Source organism: Artibeus jamaicensis, unplaced genomic scaffold (genome assembly GCF_021234435.1).
Source record: "Artibeus jamaicensis isolate MK-2021 breed Jamaican fruit bat unplaced genomic scaffold, CSHL_Jam_final contig_47, whole genome shotgun sequence".
Lineage (NCBI taxonomy): Eukaryota > Metazoa > Chordata > Mammalia > Chiroptera > Phyllostomidae > Artibeus > Artibeus jamaicensis.
In genome coordinates this window covers 1,210,793-1,232,479 of record NW_026521848.1, presented here as the reverse complement: position 1 = coordinate 1,232,479, position 21,687 = coordinate 1,210,793, and the positions used below count along the sequence as shown (strand labels likewise).

Here is a 21,687-nt window from a genome sequence, read left to right as displayed (position 1 = left end):
CCCGCCCAAGAGCCGACAGGCGGGTTGGGGCAATACAAAAGGCTGCTAAGAAAGGAGGTTGCCCTGCGTTGAAGAGCTTGCACCCCCACTGCCACACAAGTTAACTAAGGGCGCATACGCCCTGTTGTCAACAGAAGTCGCCAAGCAATCAGCAGCAGAAACAGAGCGGAAGGAATGATGAGTCTTTTAATAGAAAAACACGTGTAACAGTAGCAACACAATCTCTTGCAAAACAGAAGGAGCGCTGGACTTCAATTCTTCACCTTGGGGGGAGGCCTGTGAGAGGAAGGAGATTGTCACCACTTTAGGAGCTTGCCTAACAAGTACTGACCCATGTGGCTCTGGTTGCAGGGGTCAGAGACATTGTCCCTGATGGAGTACTGAGTCCCCGGCTCACCTGTACACACCCACGACTACAGCGTGGTCTCTTTCATACGGCTCTAAAGTCAACTGCTCCTGGGGCTTCATGTTCTCCTGTTGCATCTTTTTGACTTCAGAGGCGAACACCGCCTCGGCAGAGGCTGTGGAGTCGATGCAGTTGGCCTGCAGAGGGGAGAGGATTTGAAGTCTGCAGCAAGGCTTTGGGCTATTTAACCTTTTCTGGGCTCTTTAAAATCAGTACTTATTCTTACTGGAAAGGGCAAATCTCAGGTTTTGGAAACTTTCACTTTGGGTTTGGTACAGGTACCCTTCAAAAGCCAGCCTAAATTTTACACTCGGGGTTTTTTTTTCCTCGTTTCCTCAACAATAATGCAGCTGAGAACAGGAAAACAAATGTAGCAAAAAGCTAACAAAATGGTGAATCTGGCTGAATAGCACACAGCAGTTTTCTCAGTATTTCAAAATAAAATACTTTAAAAAATGCACCTAGCTTTTATCTAGTATTTATTCTACACCAGGTTCTATTTTAAGCATGCCACATATATTGATAAATTTAATCCTTACACAGATACTAAAAAAAATAGGACTAATATTTCTATTTTACAAGTGAAGAAAATAGGCACACAAGTTAACTACTCAAAGTCACGCAGTGAGTGGGAATTCAAACTCGAATTGTCAGATCCGTGATCGTGTACTTGATTGCTACATTCTATAGCCTCTTTAAATCCAAAGCTTCTAGTTTTGCAGACATTTTTCATCACGTGCTATTTGACTTGGGCCAGGAGATGGCTTGTAGGAAGCCGAGTAGGAAGAAAGGCTGAGAATAGATTGACTGGATTAGGGGGGATGAAGGTCCCCTTGGTTTGACTGGCTGCTTGGCAGTTAATGATAGAAAAGATATGAGCACCACATATTAGACTCCTCCAAGCCCCGTACCTTAATGGAAATCACAAAGTGCCCTCCATTACGTAGGAAGGTATGGGCATTTAGGGCTACAATCCGGGTCTGGTCTGGCTGGGCCACATCAGCAAAGATCACATCCACCATTGCTAGGGAGAAAGAAGTGGCAGTTAAAAGCTGGGTCCACTGGATCCTCCCAGCTCCTCCCATGGGGCCTGCAGATTCCTGGCGAAGGAGTCTTCCCTGCCTCCGGTCTCACTCCCCCACCAATGATCCCTCACCCTCCACTGTGACCCCAAGAAATCTAGTCACACCATTCATTCATGCCACTTGCAAACCATTGGCTGCCACCTACTCTGTGGCCAGCCCTGGGGCTGGGTGTGGGGGAATGAAGGACGAGTCAGACCTGGACCCTGCTCTCCAGACACTCCCGGGTCTGGGGAGGGGAGAGCAGCAGGGACAAGGGGAGACAGACACACCATCCAAAAGGCAAGTAAAGGTGACCACTTATAGGCAGGGGTGTCTGCAGGTCTGTCAGATAAAAATAATCTGCATGACAACGGGTGTAAGTGTATGGGAAAAACTCACAGAAAGAAAAACCAGCAGAGTGCAGAGGAATATTTTTAAGACAGTATGATTACAAAAAAATCATACTGCCTTAAAAAGGCAGTGAATAATCCTTAAAAAATATTAAAAGATGGTGTAACAGAACTGACTTTTTTAAATCAGGAAAACCAGACATCAAATTGCTCATGTAGTTACCTCAGAGGGTGACTTATAAAGCATTCCATTTTTACATTTTGCTTCTGAAATTTAAAAAAAAAATCTAAGTCACTGATATTCACAATGGGTTCCTCTAGTCCAGGCCACACTCTTTGTGCTTTCTGGGTTGTGATCTCACTAGACAATGATGACGAGCCTCCTCCTCTGAAGGAGGCTTTTATACATAAGCAAGGGCCAATGTAACGGTTCCATGTTTTACAGGGAGACAGGGAGTGCGGGGCGGCCCAGGGAGAGGGCCCTGAGATCGGAGGAGAGGAGGCCGGCCCTCTGAAGGTGCCAGATGTCTGAGATCCTGAAGCAGGACCACTATCTTTACCTGGCTCACCCCACCATTTTCATTCCTGCAGACTCAAGAGGCCGCCTCACCCGTTCCAAGTCCATCTGAATCAGAGCCCTGACCTCTTCCAGGAAACCTGGAGAGGCCTGCCTTACCCCACCTGGGCCGACCCTCAAATCCCTCACCAATGAGCATGCGGTATTTGTGCGGGTGCCGAGCATCTTCAATGACGGGAATAATGTTCGTCCTCTTCTTGGCCAAGTTAATGAGGTCACGGCCAGAGCGGTGGGAGAACTCAACTGCATAGACCAGACCGTCCTAAAAAAAAAATCAAATAATAATGACAATGATACTAGTTCTCATGTATGGAGCATCTACTCTGGTCTCTCATCCAAGTACTAACCAGGCCCAACCCTGCTTAGCTTCCGAGATCAGATGAGATCGGGTGTGTTCAGGGTGGTATGGCCGTAGAGGAGGAGCACCTACTTTGGGCCCACACATTGCAGAAAGTATTTCTGCAAACCCCCAAATTGAAACCCAGCCAGTGAATACCTGTTGTTATTGTGTCCATTTTACAGAGGAATAAACCGAGGCCCAGAGACATGACGCCACTGGCCATGGGTTATTCGCTCCCACTCTGCCTGATTTGAAAGCCCAGGCCCCCAGTATTGGCTTAAAACCAGAAAGATGAAATCTTAACAGCTAAGAGTATTCGAAGCAGGCCAGGCATTGGTTTAAGCACTTTACAGGAATTAAATAGTTTACCTTCACAACAACTCTATCTTCCAGAGGAGTAAACTGAGGCTTGGACAGATTAAATACCTTGCTGAAAGCCTCTTAAAAGACCTCCAGCACAGCCTCGGGTTTACAGTCTATAGTTATGTAGATGAGCTAGAGGTCATAAAGTCAGAGGCACAGATTCTATAGGGCGGTAGAGCCACACAGAAATAAATGCAGGCTCAAAAACTGAGATTCCCTGTTCTTTCAAGAGAAACCAGAAGACCAGATTATGGGGGCAGAATTATTTTTAAAAGGGCAACCGAATCAGGTAGTTTCGTATCTATACACTTGAGTCTGCTCCTGGCTAACTGGTTACCCCGATGCCCAGGCCCCTTTTCCGATGGGCCAAGGACTCAGGAGTGAAGCTGAATGAGGTTTCGGATTCAAGCTGCTCATTTTCCTCACACGCACTCTGAGAGAAAGGGGCCTAGCTCCAGCCAAACGGTACAGGGCGGAGGAGGCGACCTTCCTCTTCCTCCCACCTCCCCACCAGCCTTCACTCATATCCAACCCCCACGCCTCCCTGCACTCACCGGGCCCACAATGTCGGAGACGTGGGAGACGGTGGTGCCTGAGGCGGCCCCGAGGTAGAGCACCTTGGCCCCCGGCTTGATGTGGATCTGGTCCACACCGCCCAGGATCGCTGCTGCCAGCTTGGAGCGGAAGGGGTTCCAGGCACGGTACTCAACTTTGTCATCTCCCTCCTGGGCCGGAGAGACGGGGATGGCAGTCAGTGCCAGACTCTTCTGCAAGTCCCCACTGCCCTTTACCCTAGGGCCCTCAGGGCCCTCAAAGGGACTCAATCACTGTACAAGGATCAAATGTGGGTACGTTTCAATGGCCATGACAGATGCAGTGTCTGCCCTCTCATGGAAGTTACCGACTCAGGGAAAACGGGCAGCAACAGACAATAAACACAGACGAGATCCTACCAGACAATGAGAAGATCTATGCATTCATTCCAAAGCATCTGTGGTGCCAGTACATTCTGCGTGCAGACCCTGCAGCAGCACCGGGGATACACAGTGCACGAGACAAAGACCCCCTGCCCCGGAAGAGTAAGGATGCAATGAACTGATGAACACACACACGGACAGAGAACGGTGACAGGTGCTAAGGAGAAAGGATCAAGCCAGGAAAGTACAGGGAGCAGGGCAAGGGACAGATGCAAATGAGAAAGGGCAGCCAGGGAAGAGTCAAGTGGAGACCTCACTGAAGGAAGTGAGGGGCCACTCAAGTTATTTGGGGGGAAGCTCACTCCAGGCGGCAGAAAAGGCAGAATGGCCCTGAGGCAGGAGTGCGCCTGGCCATAAAGAAAGTGACATGGGCTCGGTGGTGAGGGCTGTTTTTGACAGACAGGGTGGAGGAAGGTGGCCTTTAAGGAAGGCAAGGTGATGCCTAACCAGAGATGCTGGTGACGAGAGGGAACCGGCCCCACACAGAGCTGGGAGAAGAGCACAGCAGGCAGAGAGAACCGCACACGACTGGTGGGCTGGAAGACACTCAATCAGAAGGACAATGGGAGCAGGTGAGGCCAGGCAGTGGGCGGGGGAAGCTAGAATGGGCAGGGCCTCCCAGGTCACCCTCCGAACATGAACCTGAAGGCAACAGGAGTCACAGAAGGCTTGGGGAGAGGAGTGCACGATCTGACTCAGGCATTAAGATGATGCCCTGGCTGTCCTGCTTAGGGCAGGTGGTGGAGGCAGGGAGACCACACTGCTGGTGACAACAGCAGCTGGGGCCCTGGTGGCTTTGAGAGGGGCCCAGGTCTCACCGAAATCGAGACTCTCTTCTCTCCATAAACTGATTCTCCAGGGACCAGATTCTTGGTGACCAGTGCATCTTCCTTTCCTCGACAAATGAAAACACCTGGGTGAAGGGATCAGCACAGCAGTGAGGACTCCAGGCCCCAGCCCGCCCCACCCCACCCCACCCTCAGCCGGTTCCCCGCCTTTCTCACTCACCCTCATGCCGGTGAGGTTCCACCATCACATTTTTCCCTGACTGATTTCCTCTTTTTCCTCCCCGACCACGACCCCGGCTGCCACCAGACTGGAACCCGCCACCTACAAGGGAGGGAGGCAGTGAGAGAGGGACACCCCGCACCCCTTCCCTCTCCCATCCTCAAGCCCAGGGAAAGCCTCCTCCCCCATCTCACTCACCTCTTCCTCCTCCGCCGCCGCCTCCTCCTCGTCCACGGCCTCTGAAGCCTCCACCACGACCTCGGCCCCCACCAAAGCCACCTCGGCCCCCACCAAAGCCACCTCGGCCCCCACCTCGACCTCCACGGTCACCAAAGCCCCCTCGGCCACCGAAGCCACCCCCACGGGGGCTGAAACCTGTGGTGGAAACAGAAATAGGAATCAGAGCAATGAAGCTTGAAAAGTTACTGCTGCACCTCACAATTCTACTCAGGAGAGAAAACGGAGAAACTCGTACCAGGAGGCACACCCACTAATGTCCACAGCAGCAGAAAAATCAGGACTAACACAAATGTCCACTGGTACAATGGACCAAAAAAAAAGGGGGGGGGGCACAACAGTGACGATCAAAGTGAAAAGGACCTATGGTTACCTGCCAGAGATACATAAACCTTCAAATCAAAGTGTTCAGTGGCAAAGTGAGTCCAAGGAAACCACGTCCAACATAACATCCTTTTTATGAAGTTCGATATGAAACAACGCCATGCTGCGGTGGTATGTGCGGTAACCCATGTCCCACCCTCACCCCCAAAGAAGCAAGAGAATGACAAATGCCAAACTTATGATGCTGGGCAATGGGAGGGAGAAACTACGGGGTTAGGACAGGGGAGGCGTGCGTAGGTAGATGGAGGTTACTGTCAATATTCCATTCTTCTTGGATGGATGGCAGATTGACAAAATCCATTCTATTTTCAATAGTAACTAGTCTGCCAAACGCTGAGTGTGTGTGTCCACCATGGCAGTAGGTTCCCAAGACCCTGGAAATGTCTTCCTGCACCTGACCTTGTGTCTGGAACAAAAGTGCCAGCACCCAAACAGAGAGGAGCGCAGCACGACATCTTTCCCGCTAACTGATCTGCTTCCAAAACTGCAAAAGTCTTTGCCAGCTCAGGGGAAGAAAAGGGAAAAAATAAAACAAATTGTGCTTTATGGATGGGCAACAGTCTGTGAGGAGTTTAGGGCTTGTGAACAAGATTGAAAGTTTAAGGAAGAAAAAAAGAAGGAAGATTCAGAGACTTCATTTTCATCACTTTGGGACAGTGCGAACGGTCCTCACTGAGCACAAAACAATGTCTGAAGCAAACAGTTCTCCCGGTGCTAACATGCAATATCTGACTTCTGACAGTTTCAAAAGCTCCTGAAACTGTCCAACAGTAACAGTGAGAGAAAGCCGCCCATTATAAAATTGCTGATTTCAAATGATCAGATCTAATCACTGTAAACTATTCAACAGCAAACTTGCTCAAATTTTTGTAAAGAATCCATCCTGTCTATGAACGCTTCGTGCATCTTAATGGTGTTGAAGGTGAACGTGTACAACCTTTTAATGGCTATTCCTAATTTGATCCTTAACAATTAACAGTGTCAGAACTCCTATACACAACTGAGTTGCTTACCTTTTCTCCTTACCTCTCCTCTCTACTGTCTGCGTGGCAGCTAGTGATACCTTATTTACTTACTTTATTTATCTTATTGATTTATATTGATTCACGGAGAGAGAATAAGGGAGAGAGAAACATCCATTTGCTGTTCCACTTATTTATGTATTCATTGGTTGATTCTTGGATGTGCCCTGACCAGGGAACAAGCCCACAACCTTGGTGTGTTGGGAGGACACTCCACCCAGCTGAACCACCGGGCCCAGGGCCCTTAAGAAGGGTGATGCCCTTCTTAAAACAGGGCACCAGATCCCATCAGCCCCCTTCCCAAATCCCTTCAGTGACTTCCCGTCACATTCATATGAAATAAAAATTCCTTTTTCTGGCTCCCAAAGCCCTAAAACAGTGCGTCTCACCTCTGGCTAATCCCCGGAACCTAGACACTCTTTTGTAATTGACTGGGGCAGGGGGCTTTTCCACATTGCCCAGGTTACCCTAATGTGCCACCCAAGCCGACTCCCACCATCACAGGGCCCTGCCTTCTGCTGCTTTTTCTGACCTCACTCTCTCTATGCTGCGCACCACGCTCTTCCTCCCCAAGAATTCACTCTCTTGCTTCTCAACCTTTAACATCTTCTGTTCCCACGGCCTGGCCCCTGTGGACATCTGCTCGGCTCACCCACTCCTTCACTGTGCTCAGGTCTCTCATAAATCTTCCTTCCTCAAAAGGGCCTTCTCTGGCTGCCCAGCCTTTACCCCATTCTCTTTTTCTTCCTATCAATTACCACCCACGGCATTCTTAACATTAGTACTGCCTGCCTCTCCCTTTAGAATCAAGCTCCAAAAGGACAAGGATGTTTAATTGTTTTGGTCATCACTGCACCCCCAGCACCCTGCACAACACCTGGCACAAAGTATTAAGAACACTGCCTGCTGACGACTCTTAAACCTCTGGGTTCTTCCTCATGGAGAAAGCGGCCACTCTGTTCATTCAAGAGGCAGGTGATTAGACGGTGACCAGAGGGAGCCCTGGTTCCTCCCCTCACGCAGTTCATTTGCAACCCTGGAGAGAGGGAAGGTTCTTGGAAGTCTTGAAAACACCTCAAAGACAGTGATACGGAGATAACACAGTGCCCACCTCACAGACTTGAAAAGATTAAATGGCTTAATGCATACGAAGCACTTAACTCATTGCCTAGCACAGTTCGAATAGGCAGGGAGTGCTCCCTCTTACTGAGGGGAAAAACCACTAGGCCTAAGACTCTTAGCGCAGGGCTGACAGAACCGGAGACCTGGCAAGTCGAGGCACAGCATGGGGTGCAGAGGGCACAAGAGTAAACTTTCCGTCCCAGATACTCAAAACCTATCTTAATCCATTTTAAGTCCTGGGGCCCTTACAAAGTACCCACTCCTCACAAAAAACACATGTTCGCACGCACTTCTAGAAGTTTTGGGTGGAGGGACCCACAGACCTGCTGGTTGAAAACTGCTCCCCCCCCCACAGCCTTCTTCATCTCAAAAATGGCAACTCCATCCTTCCAGTCACACACGCCAGCACCCCTAGTTGTGCTTGACTCCTCTCTCTCACACCCACATACAAGCTGTTGGCTCTGCCTTTAAAATCTATTCCCAATCGTAATTTGTCAGCCAGGTTGACTGCCACAGGCCTGGTCCAAGCCACGTCATCTCCTGGTAGGTCAGAACAACAGACCTCCTCCCCATGTGCCTGCTTCCACTCTTGCTCCCCTAAAGTCTTTCACACACAGAAGCAAAAGGACCCGTTTAAAAAGTGTCAATCAGGGCTGACTGACAGCAAGTCTGACGGATACCACGCCCCTGGTGAGAATCTCCCAAAGGCTTCCTCTCTCATTCAGACTAAAATCCCCACTGGAGAGCTGACTCCTGACAACTTCTCAAACTTCCTATCCTAACACACTAAGGGAAAGGGCTGGGAGGACTGTGCATACTCCATTCCTGGGAAAATCAGACCACAGAATGCCTGGAGGCTGCCGGGGTCTCAGTGGGAAATGCTCAGTTTAGCACCTCCCACCCCTTCCATCATCAGATCCCCAGGTAAAGAAGAGAGAGAACTTAGGTGGGGCCGTGGATCCACAACCCCCGCCCCCTCACAAGATGACCCCATCCCCCCACAGGCTGAAAGAAAAGCCAAAAATTTTTTTTAAAAGTGTACTAGAAAACAGATGCTGCCCCGGCCAGGTGGCTCAGGTGGCTTGGAGCATTGTGCCACACACCAAAATGTTGCAGGTTCGATTCCCTGGCAGGGCACATATGGGAGGCAACCAACGGATGTTTCTCTGTCACTCTGATGCTTCCTTCTCTCTCTCTCTCTCTTAAATCAATTAAAAAAAAAAACATTTCCTCAGGTAAGGAGTAAAAAAAAAAAAGAAAAACCAGATGCCTTTGGTCACAGTGGGAGATTTCCCCAACTCCAGTGGAGCAAGTTGGAGGGAGGGAGGGAGGGAGGGAGGGAGGGAGGGAGGGAGGCTGATTTAGGAAAAGCTTAGACCCCAGGGATAAGGATCCTAATCTGCTCCTCTTGAGAAGAAATATAAAGATAACACTTACAGCCAATACTATTATATTTCAATCACCGTGTAATTTTCAACTTTATTGATGTAACTGGCACATCACATTGTGTACGTTTTAAAGGGTACGACCTGTTGATTTCATACTTCTATATTGCAAAATGATTACCACCCAGTGCTACTTTTTCTTAACATCATCTTACTATATTGTAACTGGAGGCCATTTTATTGAAGAGAAAACTGAAGCTCAGAGAGGTAAAACCACTTGCCCAAGGTCGAGAAGTAAGTTAAGAAGCAGGGCCAGGATGAAGACTTTGAACCGAGGCCCTTCTGCTGTCAAAGCCAGGGCTCTCAGCATTCCACCATGAGGGCGATGGGATGGGTTCATCAAGCTGAAGAAAACTGAATAGAAGCTCTCATGCCCTGTGACTACCTCCATCCTCCACCTCTCGTTAATCCGGTCCTGGGCTCGTGAAGTTTCACCTCACCGGGATTTGCGAATAACGAGGCCTGACTCCTCTCCATCCTCAGGGACCCGCCCCCTTGGGAGAGTAGAGAGCGGGAAGGTGGACCAGAGGGCCACATACAGTCAAGGCAGCAGACCTCGCCCTGTCCAGCCCTCTCAAGAAGATAGCTGGTTGGGGAAGGGGAAGGGTCAAGGGCGGCGGCAGCCGGGGGACTTCCTAGACTCAGCTAGGAAGATTCTCTAGAATTCTGTTGGAAGACTCCTGGAGATTCTACACCTCCAAACCAAGAGATTCCCCAAAACCCACGCTCAGACAGCCACGACCCCAAATGCCTGGGCCCAAACTCTGTGTCAGTAACGCCGACTGCAGCCCCGGTCTAACATCCAAAAGCCTAATGAACACCTCAATGAGACGAATCCCAGTTCAGGACCCCCCAATCCCAGGCCAAAAACCAGACACATGACCGTGACCTCCGAAGCCAGTCACAAACCTCTAGACCCAACTCTAGGCTCAAGATCGATCACACGGCGGAATCAAGACCCGCTTCCAAACGACACTGAACCAAGAGCCCTTCCCCATACCGGACCTGGGTCTCGGAACCCCTGCCCCCAGGCCAAGGCCCCGCACCCCAATTCCCACCTGACCTCAGTCCCTGACAACCGACCCCAACCCCGCTCTGCACCTGGCTTCATGGCGAGCGCGGAGCTGCGCGGCTCAGGATTCTGCGGCGCCCGAGCCCCCACGAGTCCGAGGCTTTCGCACGTGGAAAGGAGCGCACGCGCGCGGCGACGTACGGCGTAAGACGTAATCACGTAGCCCCGCCTTTTGGAGGCCCAGCCCCGCCCGGGTTCTTGCTTTCTGCGGCTGCGATTCGCAATCTCTTAGCGTTTTGGAATTGTGCCTCGCTACCTTTGCTTGTACCGCGATCACTACGCTATGCACCCTGCTTCCCCCTTCACCGATGTGGGCGCCCTGTAATCAGGGCTCATCCCAATGGGCTGTGCCCTCTGCTGTCCTCTAATTCTAGTTAACTCCCTAAGGTCCCGTCCTCTACATTCAAAAGCTTTCCTTGACCTATTTCCACCCCCCAAGAACGTGGACCAACTCTGGACTCCTATTCATGTGTTAGAAAAGCATTTACTGTGCGCCCGTCCGTCCTAGACACTGTTCTAGGCGCTGGGAATACAGCAGTCAACAGGATACACAAATCCCCACTCTCCAGGAACTCATTTTCTGACGGGGAAGCAGACGCCAAACAAGTTAATAAAACAGGTTGACTGTTAGAAGGCCATCATGCTTTTGGAGACAATAATAGCAGAGAAGGGAGATAGGAATCCTTGGGAGAGGGGTGACATTTCTCATAGGGTGGCTAAGAAACGCTTCAGGTGACTTGGTAAAAAGCTAAAGGAGGTGAGGAGTGAGACAAGCACTTGCCTGACGGAAGAGAGTTCCAGGGAAGGGATTACAGGTTGCAGAGGCCCCGAGGCAGGTAAGATAAGGAGGGTTGAACTGAAAAACTGAGGCGTGTGAGCGGGGCAGAGTGGGAGGAGAAGAAGGTAGAAGGCAGAGGTGACAAGTTGTGTGGGGCCTCGTGCACCGCGCTGTGGTGAGAACACCGAAGGGAAAAAAAAAACCATGATCTTGTTGAGAGGAAAGGAAATTGATAGCCATTTTAAGACACAACACAGTGACTAGAGAGTGATTTGTTTTTGCAGCCCAGTGGCTTGTTTTGGCCCAAAGAGGCCAAAAGCCTTTTTGGCGTCTCTGGACTATTTATCATTTACATGCCAGAGATAACGCTCTGCTCCTTCTGCTACGGTAAACTGTCTCCTGCTTTTGCGCCAGAAGTAAGGGTCTGAAGGACGCTTACTCTTGCTCTATAAAAATAACTGCTCCTCCACTGCTGAGTGCCCAGAATTTGGAGACTGATTCCTCTGGGTCTGCGGGTAAAATAAACTTCCACTCCGTACACCAGAAAGCGGCTGAGTTGTTTTCTGTAACAATCTGACATTGACTTACTCTGGCTGCAGGTAGAAAGCAGTGTGGGAGTAGGGGTGGGAACAGAAAGATTGTGGAGGGGCCTTTCGTAAGGGGCCAGGTAGAAGACTAGGATGGACAAGATCAGGGTGTGGGCAGAGGACTGGGTGAGGAGTGAGCAGAGTTTGCATACGTATTGAGAATTTAGTGCTTTGTAGTTTTATAATATTAATATAAATGCTTAAATTTATTCCACAAAGCAAAATAAATGCTACTAGGAGAAGTTACAAACAGCCTCCAGGAGAATCCACTGGTCCTTCACTGCCCTGTCCATACCTAGACTGGGCCTGGCACAGAGTGGGGGCTTAGTGTTTTGGATTATTTGGGAAGGATGTTCCAGAGCACAGAAACATTCTTTCTCTCTCTCTCTCTCTTTTTTTTTTTAAGATTTCATTTACCCGTTTTCAGAGATGGGAAGGGAGGGAGAAAGAGAGGGAGCGAAACACCAATGCGTGGCTGCCACTCAAGGTCCCCGTACTGGAGACCTGGCCCGCAGCCCAGGCACAAGCGCTGACTGGGAATCAAACCAGCGACCCCTTGGCTAGCAGTCTGGTGCTCGTTCCACTGAGCCCCACCAGCCAGGGCATCATTCTTGAAAATCTGTTTAAATGCTACGATGGAAAAATCTACTGAGTCTATTCTGGATTTCTAGGAGCTGTGTTATAATTCAAATGGCTCCAACCAGGGTAATGTTACACACTTTTTATGGATTTTACTGATTGCCTAACAATGAAAACTTTTTTTTCTTAAAGGACAAAGATACAAAGGACTTCAGAGTACAGAGTACAGTGCAGATGTAAGGTTGCGCGCTCCCGTTTGTGGAATTCTGGCCCCAGCTCCTGGCTTGGAGGTGTTGCACCTGCTAACTTGCTCCTCAGACCTGACACTGGTACTCTCGGTGAGTGATTAGTGAGTGCCTTCTGGTCTGTGCTGGGGACACAATGTTGACGGAAACAGTCATAGGCCCTGCCCTCCTGGAGCTGCCAGTCCAGTGGGGGCAACAGACCAGTCCCCAGACAGCATCAGCCCAGAGTGGTCAGGGCTGGAATGGAGAAGACATAGGCAGAATGGTTAAGGCTGGGATGGGGGAGGCTTTTCCCAATATCCCTCTGTATCCTGAACTCCATGTGAACCTTCCTTTCACCTTCCTGCTCTAACAGTAACCTCACTGTCTCCTGAACACACGCCTTTCACGAAGCCCTTCCAGGCAGGAGCTGTTCTCCTCCTCAGCCCTGATGCCCGCCGGGCCTTGCATGGGATACGATTCTCCTTGCTCCCATTGCCACTTCTAAACCATTCCTTCTGTCTCCTGCCTAAGCCCTTAACTTTGAAGCTTCTACTATAGCACCTTTCGCCCTAACACGTTCCCATCATTTGGTGGTTTTGTCATTTCCGCTCTCACACACACACACACACACACACACACACACACACACACACACACACACACACACATGTCCATTTCGTTGGCCAAGAATCTTCAGAGATTATGAGATAAAAATGTATTGATTTTAAAATTGTGTTTTTTTGAAGTACAACATGCTTACCGAAAACTGCATGGTTAAACTGTGTCGCTTTATGAATTATCACAAAAGAAACAACTCACATAACCACCACCCAGGTCAACAAATAGGACCTAACCAGGACTCCAAAAGCCCCCTTGTCCCTTCTCTCAGGTCTCTTCTATTAAGTACGCTGTTCGCACCTTGCTTTCTTTACCTCACAATATATCCTGGAGATGACTGGAGAATAGTGTGTCTAGAGATCTTTTATGTTTTTCATTCATCTGCGTAGGTGTCCATCATGTAGATGAAGTGTAGTTTATCCAACCAGTCCCCCACCGATGGACACCTGAGTTGTTGCCGTCTTTTTCCATTGTAAAGAGCAATGCAAAGAACAGCCTTGGGTGAACATCCTATTATTGTCATTCTCTCTTTGGGTCGGAGTCTTAGTGATTCGAGTGCTGGGTCAAGAGAAAAATGCGTCTGTCATTTTGCCAGATTCTGCCGAATTTCCCTGCACTGCACTTAGACAGTCTGCATTCTCGCGGGCAGCATGAAGGTGTTCTTTCCCCCATACCCTTCTCAATAAAAATAATGTCAGTTTTTGCCTATCTGATAGGTGAGAAGTGGTGTCTGGGATAATTTAAATTGCATTTCTCTTAATATGAGCAACATTGAGCATTTCTTATCTTTAAGGACCCTTTGTATTTCTTCCTATGAACTGTTTAGATCCTTTGTGCACTTTCCTATTGGATTGTTGCTTATTCTTCTCTATTTTTAGGACTTCTCAATTATTTTTCTTGAAAGGAAATTGAGTCTGGGTGAGACTCAACAGCAAGAGTCACTGGCAAGGACTATTGTCAGCGAACTACGTGGATTCCAATCCGGGCTCTATCATGATCAACTGTTTGCCCTTGGGCAAGTTATTTAACCTGGCTCCGCCTATTTGTTTATATCTGTACTCATTTTGCAGGGTTGTTGCGAAGCTCAGTGTAACCTGGCATATTAAATGCAGTCAACACATTTAGATTTCTGTTTCTGTTACTTGCTCACTCATAAATGGAACCGTTTTTTTTTTTTTTTTTCTAATTGGGCCGTTGGGTTTTTCTTATTGATTTGAAGGAGCTCTTAAAAAAAGATTTTATTTATTTATTTTTAGAGGGGGGAAGGGACTGATAAAGGGAAACATCAATGTGTGGTTGCCTCTAGAGCGCCCCCTCCTGGGTACCTTGCCTGCAACCCAGGCACACACGCTGGAATCAAACCGATGACCCTTTGGTTCGCATGCCGGTGCTCAATCCACTGAGCCACACCAGCCAGGGCTGAAGGAGCTCTTTGCATATTGTAGATAATAATCCTTTATTAGGTGTGTTGCAAATCTTTCCTCCATGTTTGTTGTTGGTCACTTATTCATTCAGTAAGTAGGTCCTGGGCCCTTACTCTATGCTAGGTGCTGGGGATAAAGTGGTGAATGAGAGAGTCTCTGCCCTTGAGTTACTTCTACTTGGGCAGAGAGTCAAGTAAAACTAAATTTAAAGTAAAGGAAGGAAGGAAGCAAGCGTCTGGGACCAAGGGTAATGGAGGGAATCTACTTGACGTGAGGTGGTCATGGAAGGCCTCTCTACGTAGCAAGAAGCTGACATTTGAAGGAGGAGAAGCAGCTAGTCCTGCGATGAGGAAAGGAACAGCATATTGCCATGGGAAATTGGGAAATCATTGAAGTGAGAAAATTAGGCGTGTTCAATACATTAAAAGATCAGGGTCCCAAATCATAATTGACGAGGAAGACAGTGATAGGAGGTGAGTCAGGAGAGATTGGCAGGGGTATTTTAGAACAAGGTAAAGGAATGATTTTCTTGTAAGAATTTATAGTAAATGGTTCTATTTTTGTGTTAAGAAAAGTCCTCCAGGGGCTGTGAGAGATGGAATGCAGGCAGGGAAGAGCAGATGGTGGGCTACGGGCGCTGTCCCTGTGAGTCAGGATGGTGGCTGCTCCCGGTGGTGACGGTGATGACAGTGGTGACAGTGGGCACGATCACAAAGACAGGCAGGTTTCAGGTGTGCTGATATAATCCAACAGGATTTGTTGATGGACTGAGTGGAGGGCGAGGGGAAGGGAGAAATCAAGAACAATTGCCAATTTTCTAGCTGCTAGACTGAGTAGCGCTATTCACTGCGGTGGGAAGACCATCATGGGAAGGGTGGGGACAGGTCCGGGAGGGAAGGAAACCCTCAGCTGTTGCCTAGGGGATGGCGTGAGCGCTCACTCCAACTCTGTGTGATAGGTACTGGTTTAAATACGATGCTATTGACTGTTTGTGTCCCCTCAAAATTCTTTTTTTTAAAATTCTAGTTACATTTTAATAAGGAACTAAAATAAGCTATGAAAAAAACCCAAAATCTTGAACGAAGTAAAGTAGCTCTGTGTCTATAAATTATTGACTAATATTTCAAATGAATAACAAACCACCCTGAAGGGAAAAGAGGAACTAACCCAAGTAACTTTTGAACACAGAACTTTGATGTACTGTATACCCGTAGTCTAAAGATGAAAAGAATGGCAAACGAATACTGACCTCTACCTCAGAGCCTTGTTTTTCCATAGCGGCATGGACTAGCAGTTCTGAAATACTCTCCACGGATTGGAGGGTCGAGTAAAAGACACAAATGTGTTGAGGGTGTTGAGAGCCAGGTCTCTCGTTGTTATCCAAGGAGATGCAGATATGAGAGTAGGGGACGGCCAGTAACGCTGCAGTCCTGGGATGGAACTAGAGGATCAGCAAGAACTCCTGGACTTGTATTTATGTGTGTATGTCTGTCCTACATCTGTCCACTGAAAGGACTCAGAAATAATAGACTCTGGAAACGATTCAAAATTTTTATGTTGGACCCCAATCCCCAGTGGGATGGTATTTGGAAATGAGGCCTTTGGGAGGTGGTTAGGTCATTAGGGCGGCGCCTTCATGAACAAGATTAGGACCTTTGTAAAACAGGGCCCAGAAAATTCCCTTGCCCTTCTGCCAGGTGAAGACCCCCATCAGAGAACTAGGAAGCAGGCTGTAGGCAGACGCAGAATCTGCCAGTGCCTTGATCTTGACTTCCCGGCCTCCAGAGCTCTGAGAAATAAATTCCTGTTGTTTATAAGCCCCCCCCCCATTCCATGGTATTTTGTTATAGCTGCCTGAATGAACCAAGACATGTGAGGAAACTGAAAGAGAAATGAACTTGTGAGGGTTACAAATGATAAAGCTCGAATCTATTGATCCGTCTTGCCATTTTCTATTCCTCTCTCCATCAAATCATTCATCTTTTTATCTGCCCACTCTTCTAACCATATATTTCCCTATCTCCCCATTTTTCACCCATCCCTCCCCCAATCCACACGTCCATGTCTCCATCCATCCATCCATCCTCTCAGCCCCCAATAAATATTCATCGTGTGCCAGATTCCCCAGGCATCTGACCCCTACTGTGCGGGTAGGAAGTCAGGGATAAGACACGTGGGCATGCAGTTTAGCTTAAGATATTTATTCAGTGCTCCCACAGTGAGCCCCAGTGGCTCAGCACAGGGGGACAGCAGGGAAGGGACACAGTGACACAGTGCATCCTTCGATTATTGCAACCTCCAGGGGGATCAGGTCCTGAAGTCTTCTTTTCCGACGGATGACTGATCAGTTATGACTGCAAGAGACAGACACTTAGCACTTCTGCTTACAGACTGAGCACCACCCCCAGTGCCTCCTTCCCGTGAGGACCCAGGCCCTCCATGTCACACCCTCACCATGGGGAGAAGTCCTTCGCTCGCCAGCGTTCCACTGCTATAATCCCCTGGGAGTCATGCCCATCGTTGGTCTCGTCCCCATCAAAGTTTCCGCAGGCGCCACACAGTATCCCAGCATGGTCACTGCCAACCATCACAACCAGCTGCCCATTGCTGCCCAGCTGCACCCAGACCCCTGCCTTCTGCTGAATGAGCAGGATGCCATCAGGATTCCGACTCACAGACACAGATGTCAACACTCGAGCTGGGAGGTCCACTTGGAGGCCATTCACCTGGGGCGGGGTGGGGTCGGGCAGACAGGTGAGACTCGAGCTATAGACGATCTGTCCTGTTACCAGGATGGAGACCCCAAGCAAGATAATGAGTTCAAGGAGCAAAAGCAGAGAGGCAGATGCTGAAAGAGATGAAAACCTGGAGGGATGGAGAGATGGATACATAGCTATTTGGAGATTTGGACAGATGAATAGAAGACCAGAGAGAGAGTAGATGAATGGAGAGAGGGATCAATGGATAAACGGGCATACATACAACATCACATTCCAAGGGAGGCTGGGGACAAGTGGGTACTTTGTACCAGGTAGACATCAATCAAATCCCAGTGTCATCCTGTGTGGTTCTAGTTTTCAAAGTCAAAGAACCCTTGAGCATGTTGTCTAAGTTATGGTTCCCTAACAAAAACAACTTTATCCTTTTTTTCCCAGTATTGATGTCTGAAGCCAAGTGAGCTAGCGAGCATAATGGTCATGTGAGAAAATTACTGTTTCTCTCCCATAGGCTGTAGACTCAGTCAACTTGGTATCTCGTGAGTTTTTTCTTTTAAATAACTGTTATTTGTTTTCATTCATGAATTAATCCTTCTAAAGCTAGACTCCCTAGAGAACCTTGTTTGATAGAAAAGTTATTTTTTTCCTAAATGCTTTGACAGCTAAGTCCTCCTCTGCCAGATGACTGAAGAGCAAGGTAGACAGAAAAGATAAGTAAATGGATCAGCAAAGAAGCATGGATGGATAGATGCACTGGCGGGTAGAAGAGAGGAAGGAAGGCAGGAAGGAATAAGAAGAAGGAAGAAGGGAGGGAGGGGGGGGGGAATGAAGAGAGATGGGAAAATAGATAACCGGAAGTAGGAAGAGAAGGCGTAGGGATGGATGGGGGTGAAGAGAAAGTTTAACCAGGGTGCAAACTTTGCACTGTCCATGCACACGGACGGTGCAGAGGGAACAGGGCTGAATGTATTAAATAAACCAAACTTGTCCTGGATACCCGCCAGGTTCCAGGCCCCGATCTGGGTACTGGGGACAAAGCAATGACTGGGATGGATAGGACCCGTGCTCACCTGAGGACCACATTCTAGTGATGAAGGAAGGCAACAAACACAAACAAAGAAACAATGGATAACTTCAGAGAGTGATGAGAGCCTTGAAGGGAAGAAAAGAGAGAGTCATAGCATCGAGACTGGGACGAAGAGTGAGAGCATTGCAGGTCGTCAGGGAAGGCCTCTCTGTAGAGGCGATGCTGGGACCGAGTCAGACCAGCAGGATGAGAAGGAGCCAACTCGGAGAGGATCTGGGAGACGTGCACTGCTGTAGTGGGAACAGCAGATGCAAAGGCCCTGAGGTGGGAACAAGCTTGGTCTGCTGTACAAACAGCAGAAAGGCCAGCTTGGCCAGTTATTAGCATAATGAGGGAGGGAGCGGTAGGAAAGGAGGTTGGACAAACAGTTGATCACACGAGGCTTGTAGGCCACGGAAGGGAGTTTGCTTCAGTTTGGAACGGTGTTCTGGGGAAGCCAATGTAGAGTTTTAAACAGCAGAATGACCTGATCCGTTATTACAATCTTAGAACCTCTACTGGCTGTGTAGAGAATTGTTTCTTAATAGAGGAGCTGTCTGTTGACTGAATTATCGATCAAGCAGATGGCCAGAGAAAAGGGGTGATTGGTCTGGAGGACACGACAGAACTCCAGGCCCTGCTTCCGCCAGGGCTGAGTGCTGGACCATTGCGGCGCTTGGTGGACGGATGTGGACCATCCGCTGGGGGAGGGGTGTGAGGAGCACTGGCAGTCTCTCCCCACTGGACCCGGAAGACACCAGTGGATGAGTCTGCAATCAATAAACAGATCATGGGAATAGAGACGTGCTCTTTCACGCGAGCCGTGAGTGATGAGACTGTGAGTCAGCGTCAGCCCTTACTGAGGCCAGACAGATTCCCTGTCTCAGAAATTTGGAATTGATGAAAACCAGTCGGGGGTTTGGCAAATAAAAGGCAGTTGTAAGTGACAGGAATTCAAGGGGCAGGAGGGAGGGGGCACTGGGCTGGAATGGAGTCATGATGCAAACAATAGGCCTGAGGGGCCTTTAAGAGAAAGCAGGACAGTTGAGGGAAGGATCCAGTGGCCTGTAATTGACAGTGTCCAGGGGAAGTTCCCACTGAGCACTGTACTTGGAATCCACCTTGGTCCCTTGTACCCACACAGTTACAACCAGCACCCATTGCCATCAAAGTGGTTAGGAGCATGGGTGCTGGCGGGTTCGAGCCTGGATCTCCCAGGCATTTTCTGAGTGACTTCAGTAAACGACTTCACCTTCTTGGGCCCTAGGTTCCCCTCTGTGTAAAATGAGAGTAATGGGTCCTGTGTCATAGGAATGTTGTGGAGTGTCAGAGAATGGAGCTGATTTGGAAGACAGCAAGCCTAAAAAATGAAGGTACAACTCCAGACAGTACCGCCAGGACACCAGGATCCAGCCACTCTTGAGTCTCTCTCCCTGCATTTACCAGTTATGTGGGCCAATGAATTCATTTTTCTCAAGGTAATTGGAATCTGGCTTTCCATCGCTTGCAATGAAGAGTCTTGATTAACACTGACATCAAAACTATTTCATAAGCTACCTGAGTGTGTTTTTGCTCCTCAAGAACTCAGGCACAACAGAGGGAATACACTTGAAATATTGAGACAGATACAAATTTAGAGACCGCACTGCAGAGATCTGGATAAAGGAAACAGATAGCAAGACAGATGGGCAGCTGGGATCGGAGGGAAGACGAAGCCCAGGCGAGACGCACCCCGGGCCCAGGCTTACCCATACGCCCCTGTTTGGGGTCAGAGTCACCAGCCCGCCCTGGAAGAAGACGTGAGCCTGCTTCACGGCTTCAGCTTTGCCATGGCAGGAGTGGACATCAGCAAGCACACGGTACCAGGGGATGTTCTTCTGTATTCCTGGGCAGCGGAAAGAGAGCTCGTAGATGCCAGGGGCGCTGACGGCACTGTGGGCCCCGTCAAAGGTGGTGAGATTGGTGTTCTCAGAGAGGGAGCAGAGGCCAGCGGGGACCCAGCAGTTCCGGGTCCCAGCCTTGACCTCACATACATGACCTAGAGGGCAGCCCACTGCCTGGCACGTCAGGCCGGTGCTCGCGGAGCAGGAACAGCGCTCACTGCAGTCGGAGCTCAGCAGGGAGGAGTTCACCTGTGCACAGAAAAGGGCCCGGTCACGGTGGTGTGGTGGATCGCAGCGGTGGCCACGCTCCTTCAACCCCGCGGAGCCACGCAGAGCACTCTGCAACGACGCCCATTAGGAAAGGGAGTTCATTTCCCCTTCCCTATGGCTCTAGGTCGGCCTGAAAACTGTGCTTTGGTTAATCACAGTGCAGCAGAAGCAGTGCTGTGCCAGGTTCAAGGCTAGACCTCAAACAACACGATAGCTGTTCTCTTTCTCTCTCTCCTTCCTGGCCACCATGAGAACGAGCATGGTCCTGCCGGAGGACAAGACACCCACGCAAGAGAGACAGCAATCCCCACTGACGTCACTCTAAGCCAGCCCCAGCTAGACGATTTTGCGAAGTGAAATAAGCCAGTCAGTCAAAGACAAATACCATGTGATCTCACTTATGAGAGGAATCTGATGAACAAAATTAACTAATGAGCGAAACAGAACCAGAGACGTGGCAACAGAACCAGACTGACAGCTGCCACAGGAAAGGCGGGGACGGGGGAATGGTGGGAAGGAGGGAAGGGTTCAAGAACAAGTCTGAGTGGCCGATTACCATAGACCAGGGAGCGAGGATGGGCTGTGGGAGTGGGGGGGGGCGGGATGGAGGAGGGCAGAGGGTGGAAAACTGGGACGGTTATAACAGAATAAACAAGGATGAACAGATAACATTTTAAAAATTAAAACAACAACAATAACAACAAAATAGACCAGCCCCAGCTGACCCACTGGGGAACTAGACAGACGTGAGAGAGTGAGCCCAGAGAACAACAGGGGGGCCACCCAGTGAGCCCAGCCCCAACTGCAGGGTCGCAGGCCTGTGACCTACACAAACAGTTGCTTTCAGCCACGAAGCTCTGGGGCAGTTTGTCCCCCAGCAAAAGCTAGTGGACACAGGTCAGGTGGGCAGGAGGCATGTCCCAGTCCTGGCACCACGGCGCAGGTCCCAGGGACCCTGGAAACCCAATTCTGGGGACATTTCTCCTGTTTTCTTTTCTTTTTCTTTCTTTCTTTCTTATTTATTTTTATTTTTTATGTAACCAGTTGCTCTTTCTTCACCACGTTTTCAAGTTCCTCCCAAATTCCTGATGCTTCCCTGACCAGGGCTCAGCCCTCAGACCTTCCTTTTCCATCTCTATTTACCACCTGGTGATCTCGTCAAATCTCATGA

At 49.2% G+C, this 21,687-nt stretch overlaps 2 protein-coding genes across 7 annotated transcripts in view; both read right to left on the bottom strand.

The window, feature by feature from the left end:
• Window positions 1-168: 168 nt before the first annotated feature.
• On the bottom strand, window positions 169-10,496 carry FBL (fibrillarin). The gene is made up of 9 exons (XM_037133424.2): window positions 10,397-10,496; window positions 5,284-5,460; window positions 5,086-5,187; window positions 4,896-4,990; window positions 3,655-3,825; window positions 2,527-2,659; window positions 1,318-1,430; window positions 398-543; window positions 169-276 (listed from the first exon to the last, which is right to left on the bottom strand). Exons 1-9 carry the CDS (start codon window positions 10,404-10,406, stop codon window positions 252-254), a joined length of 972 nt encoding a protein of 323 aa, XP_036989319.1. The 5' UTR covers window positions 10,407-10,496; the 3' UTR covers window positions 169-251.
• Window positions 10,497-16,766: 6,270 nt separating this feature from the next.
• The window catches only part of FCGBP (Fc gamma binding protein), an 86,525-nt gene continuing 81,604 nt past the window's right edge, over window positions 16,767-21,687 (bottom strand). For all 6 annotated transcript variants that reach the window (XM_037133435.2, XM_037133438.2, XM_053667508.1 and 3 more), the window contains 3 exons: window positions 20,112-20,495; window positions 17,035-17,306; window positions 16,767-16,934 (listed from right to left, as the gene is read on the bottom strand). In XM_037133435.2, coding sequence (XP_036989330.2) covers window positions 16,925-16,934; window positions 17,035-17,306; window positions 20,112-20,495 — 666 coding nt within the window. In that variant the 3' untranslated portion in view covers window positions 16,767-16,924. The remainder of the gene's footprint in view (window positions 16,935-17,034; window positions 17,307-20,111; window positions 20,496-21,687) is intronic.

Coding starts and splice junctions, on each gene's coding strand:
- FBL (XM_037133424.2), bottom strand. Junction 3,826..4,895: donor AGAAGAGAGTCTCGATTTCG/GTGAGACCTGGG, acceptor TCTCCGGCCCAG/GAGGGAGATGACAAAGTTGA. Junction 2,660..3,654: donor TCTCCGACATTGTGGGCCCG/GTGAGTGCAGGG, acceptor TTTTTTTTTTAG/GACGGTCTGGTCTATGCAGT.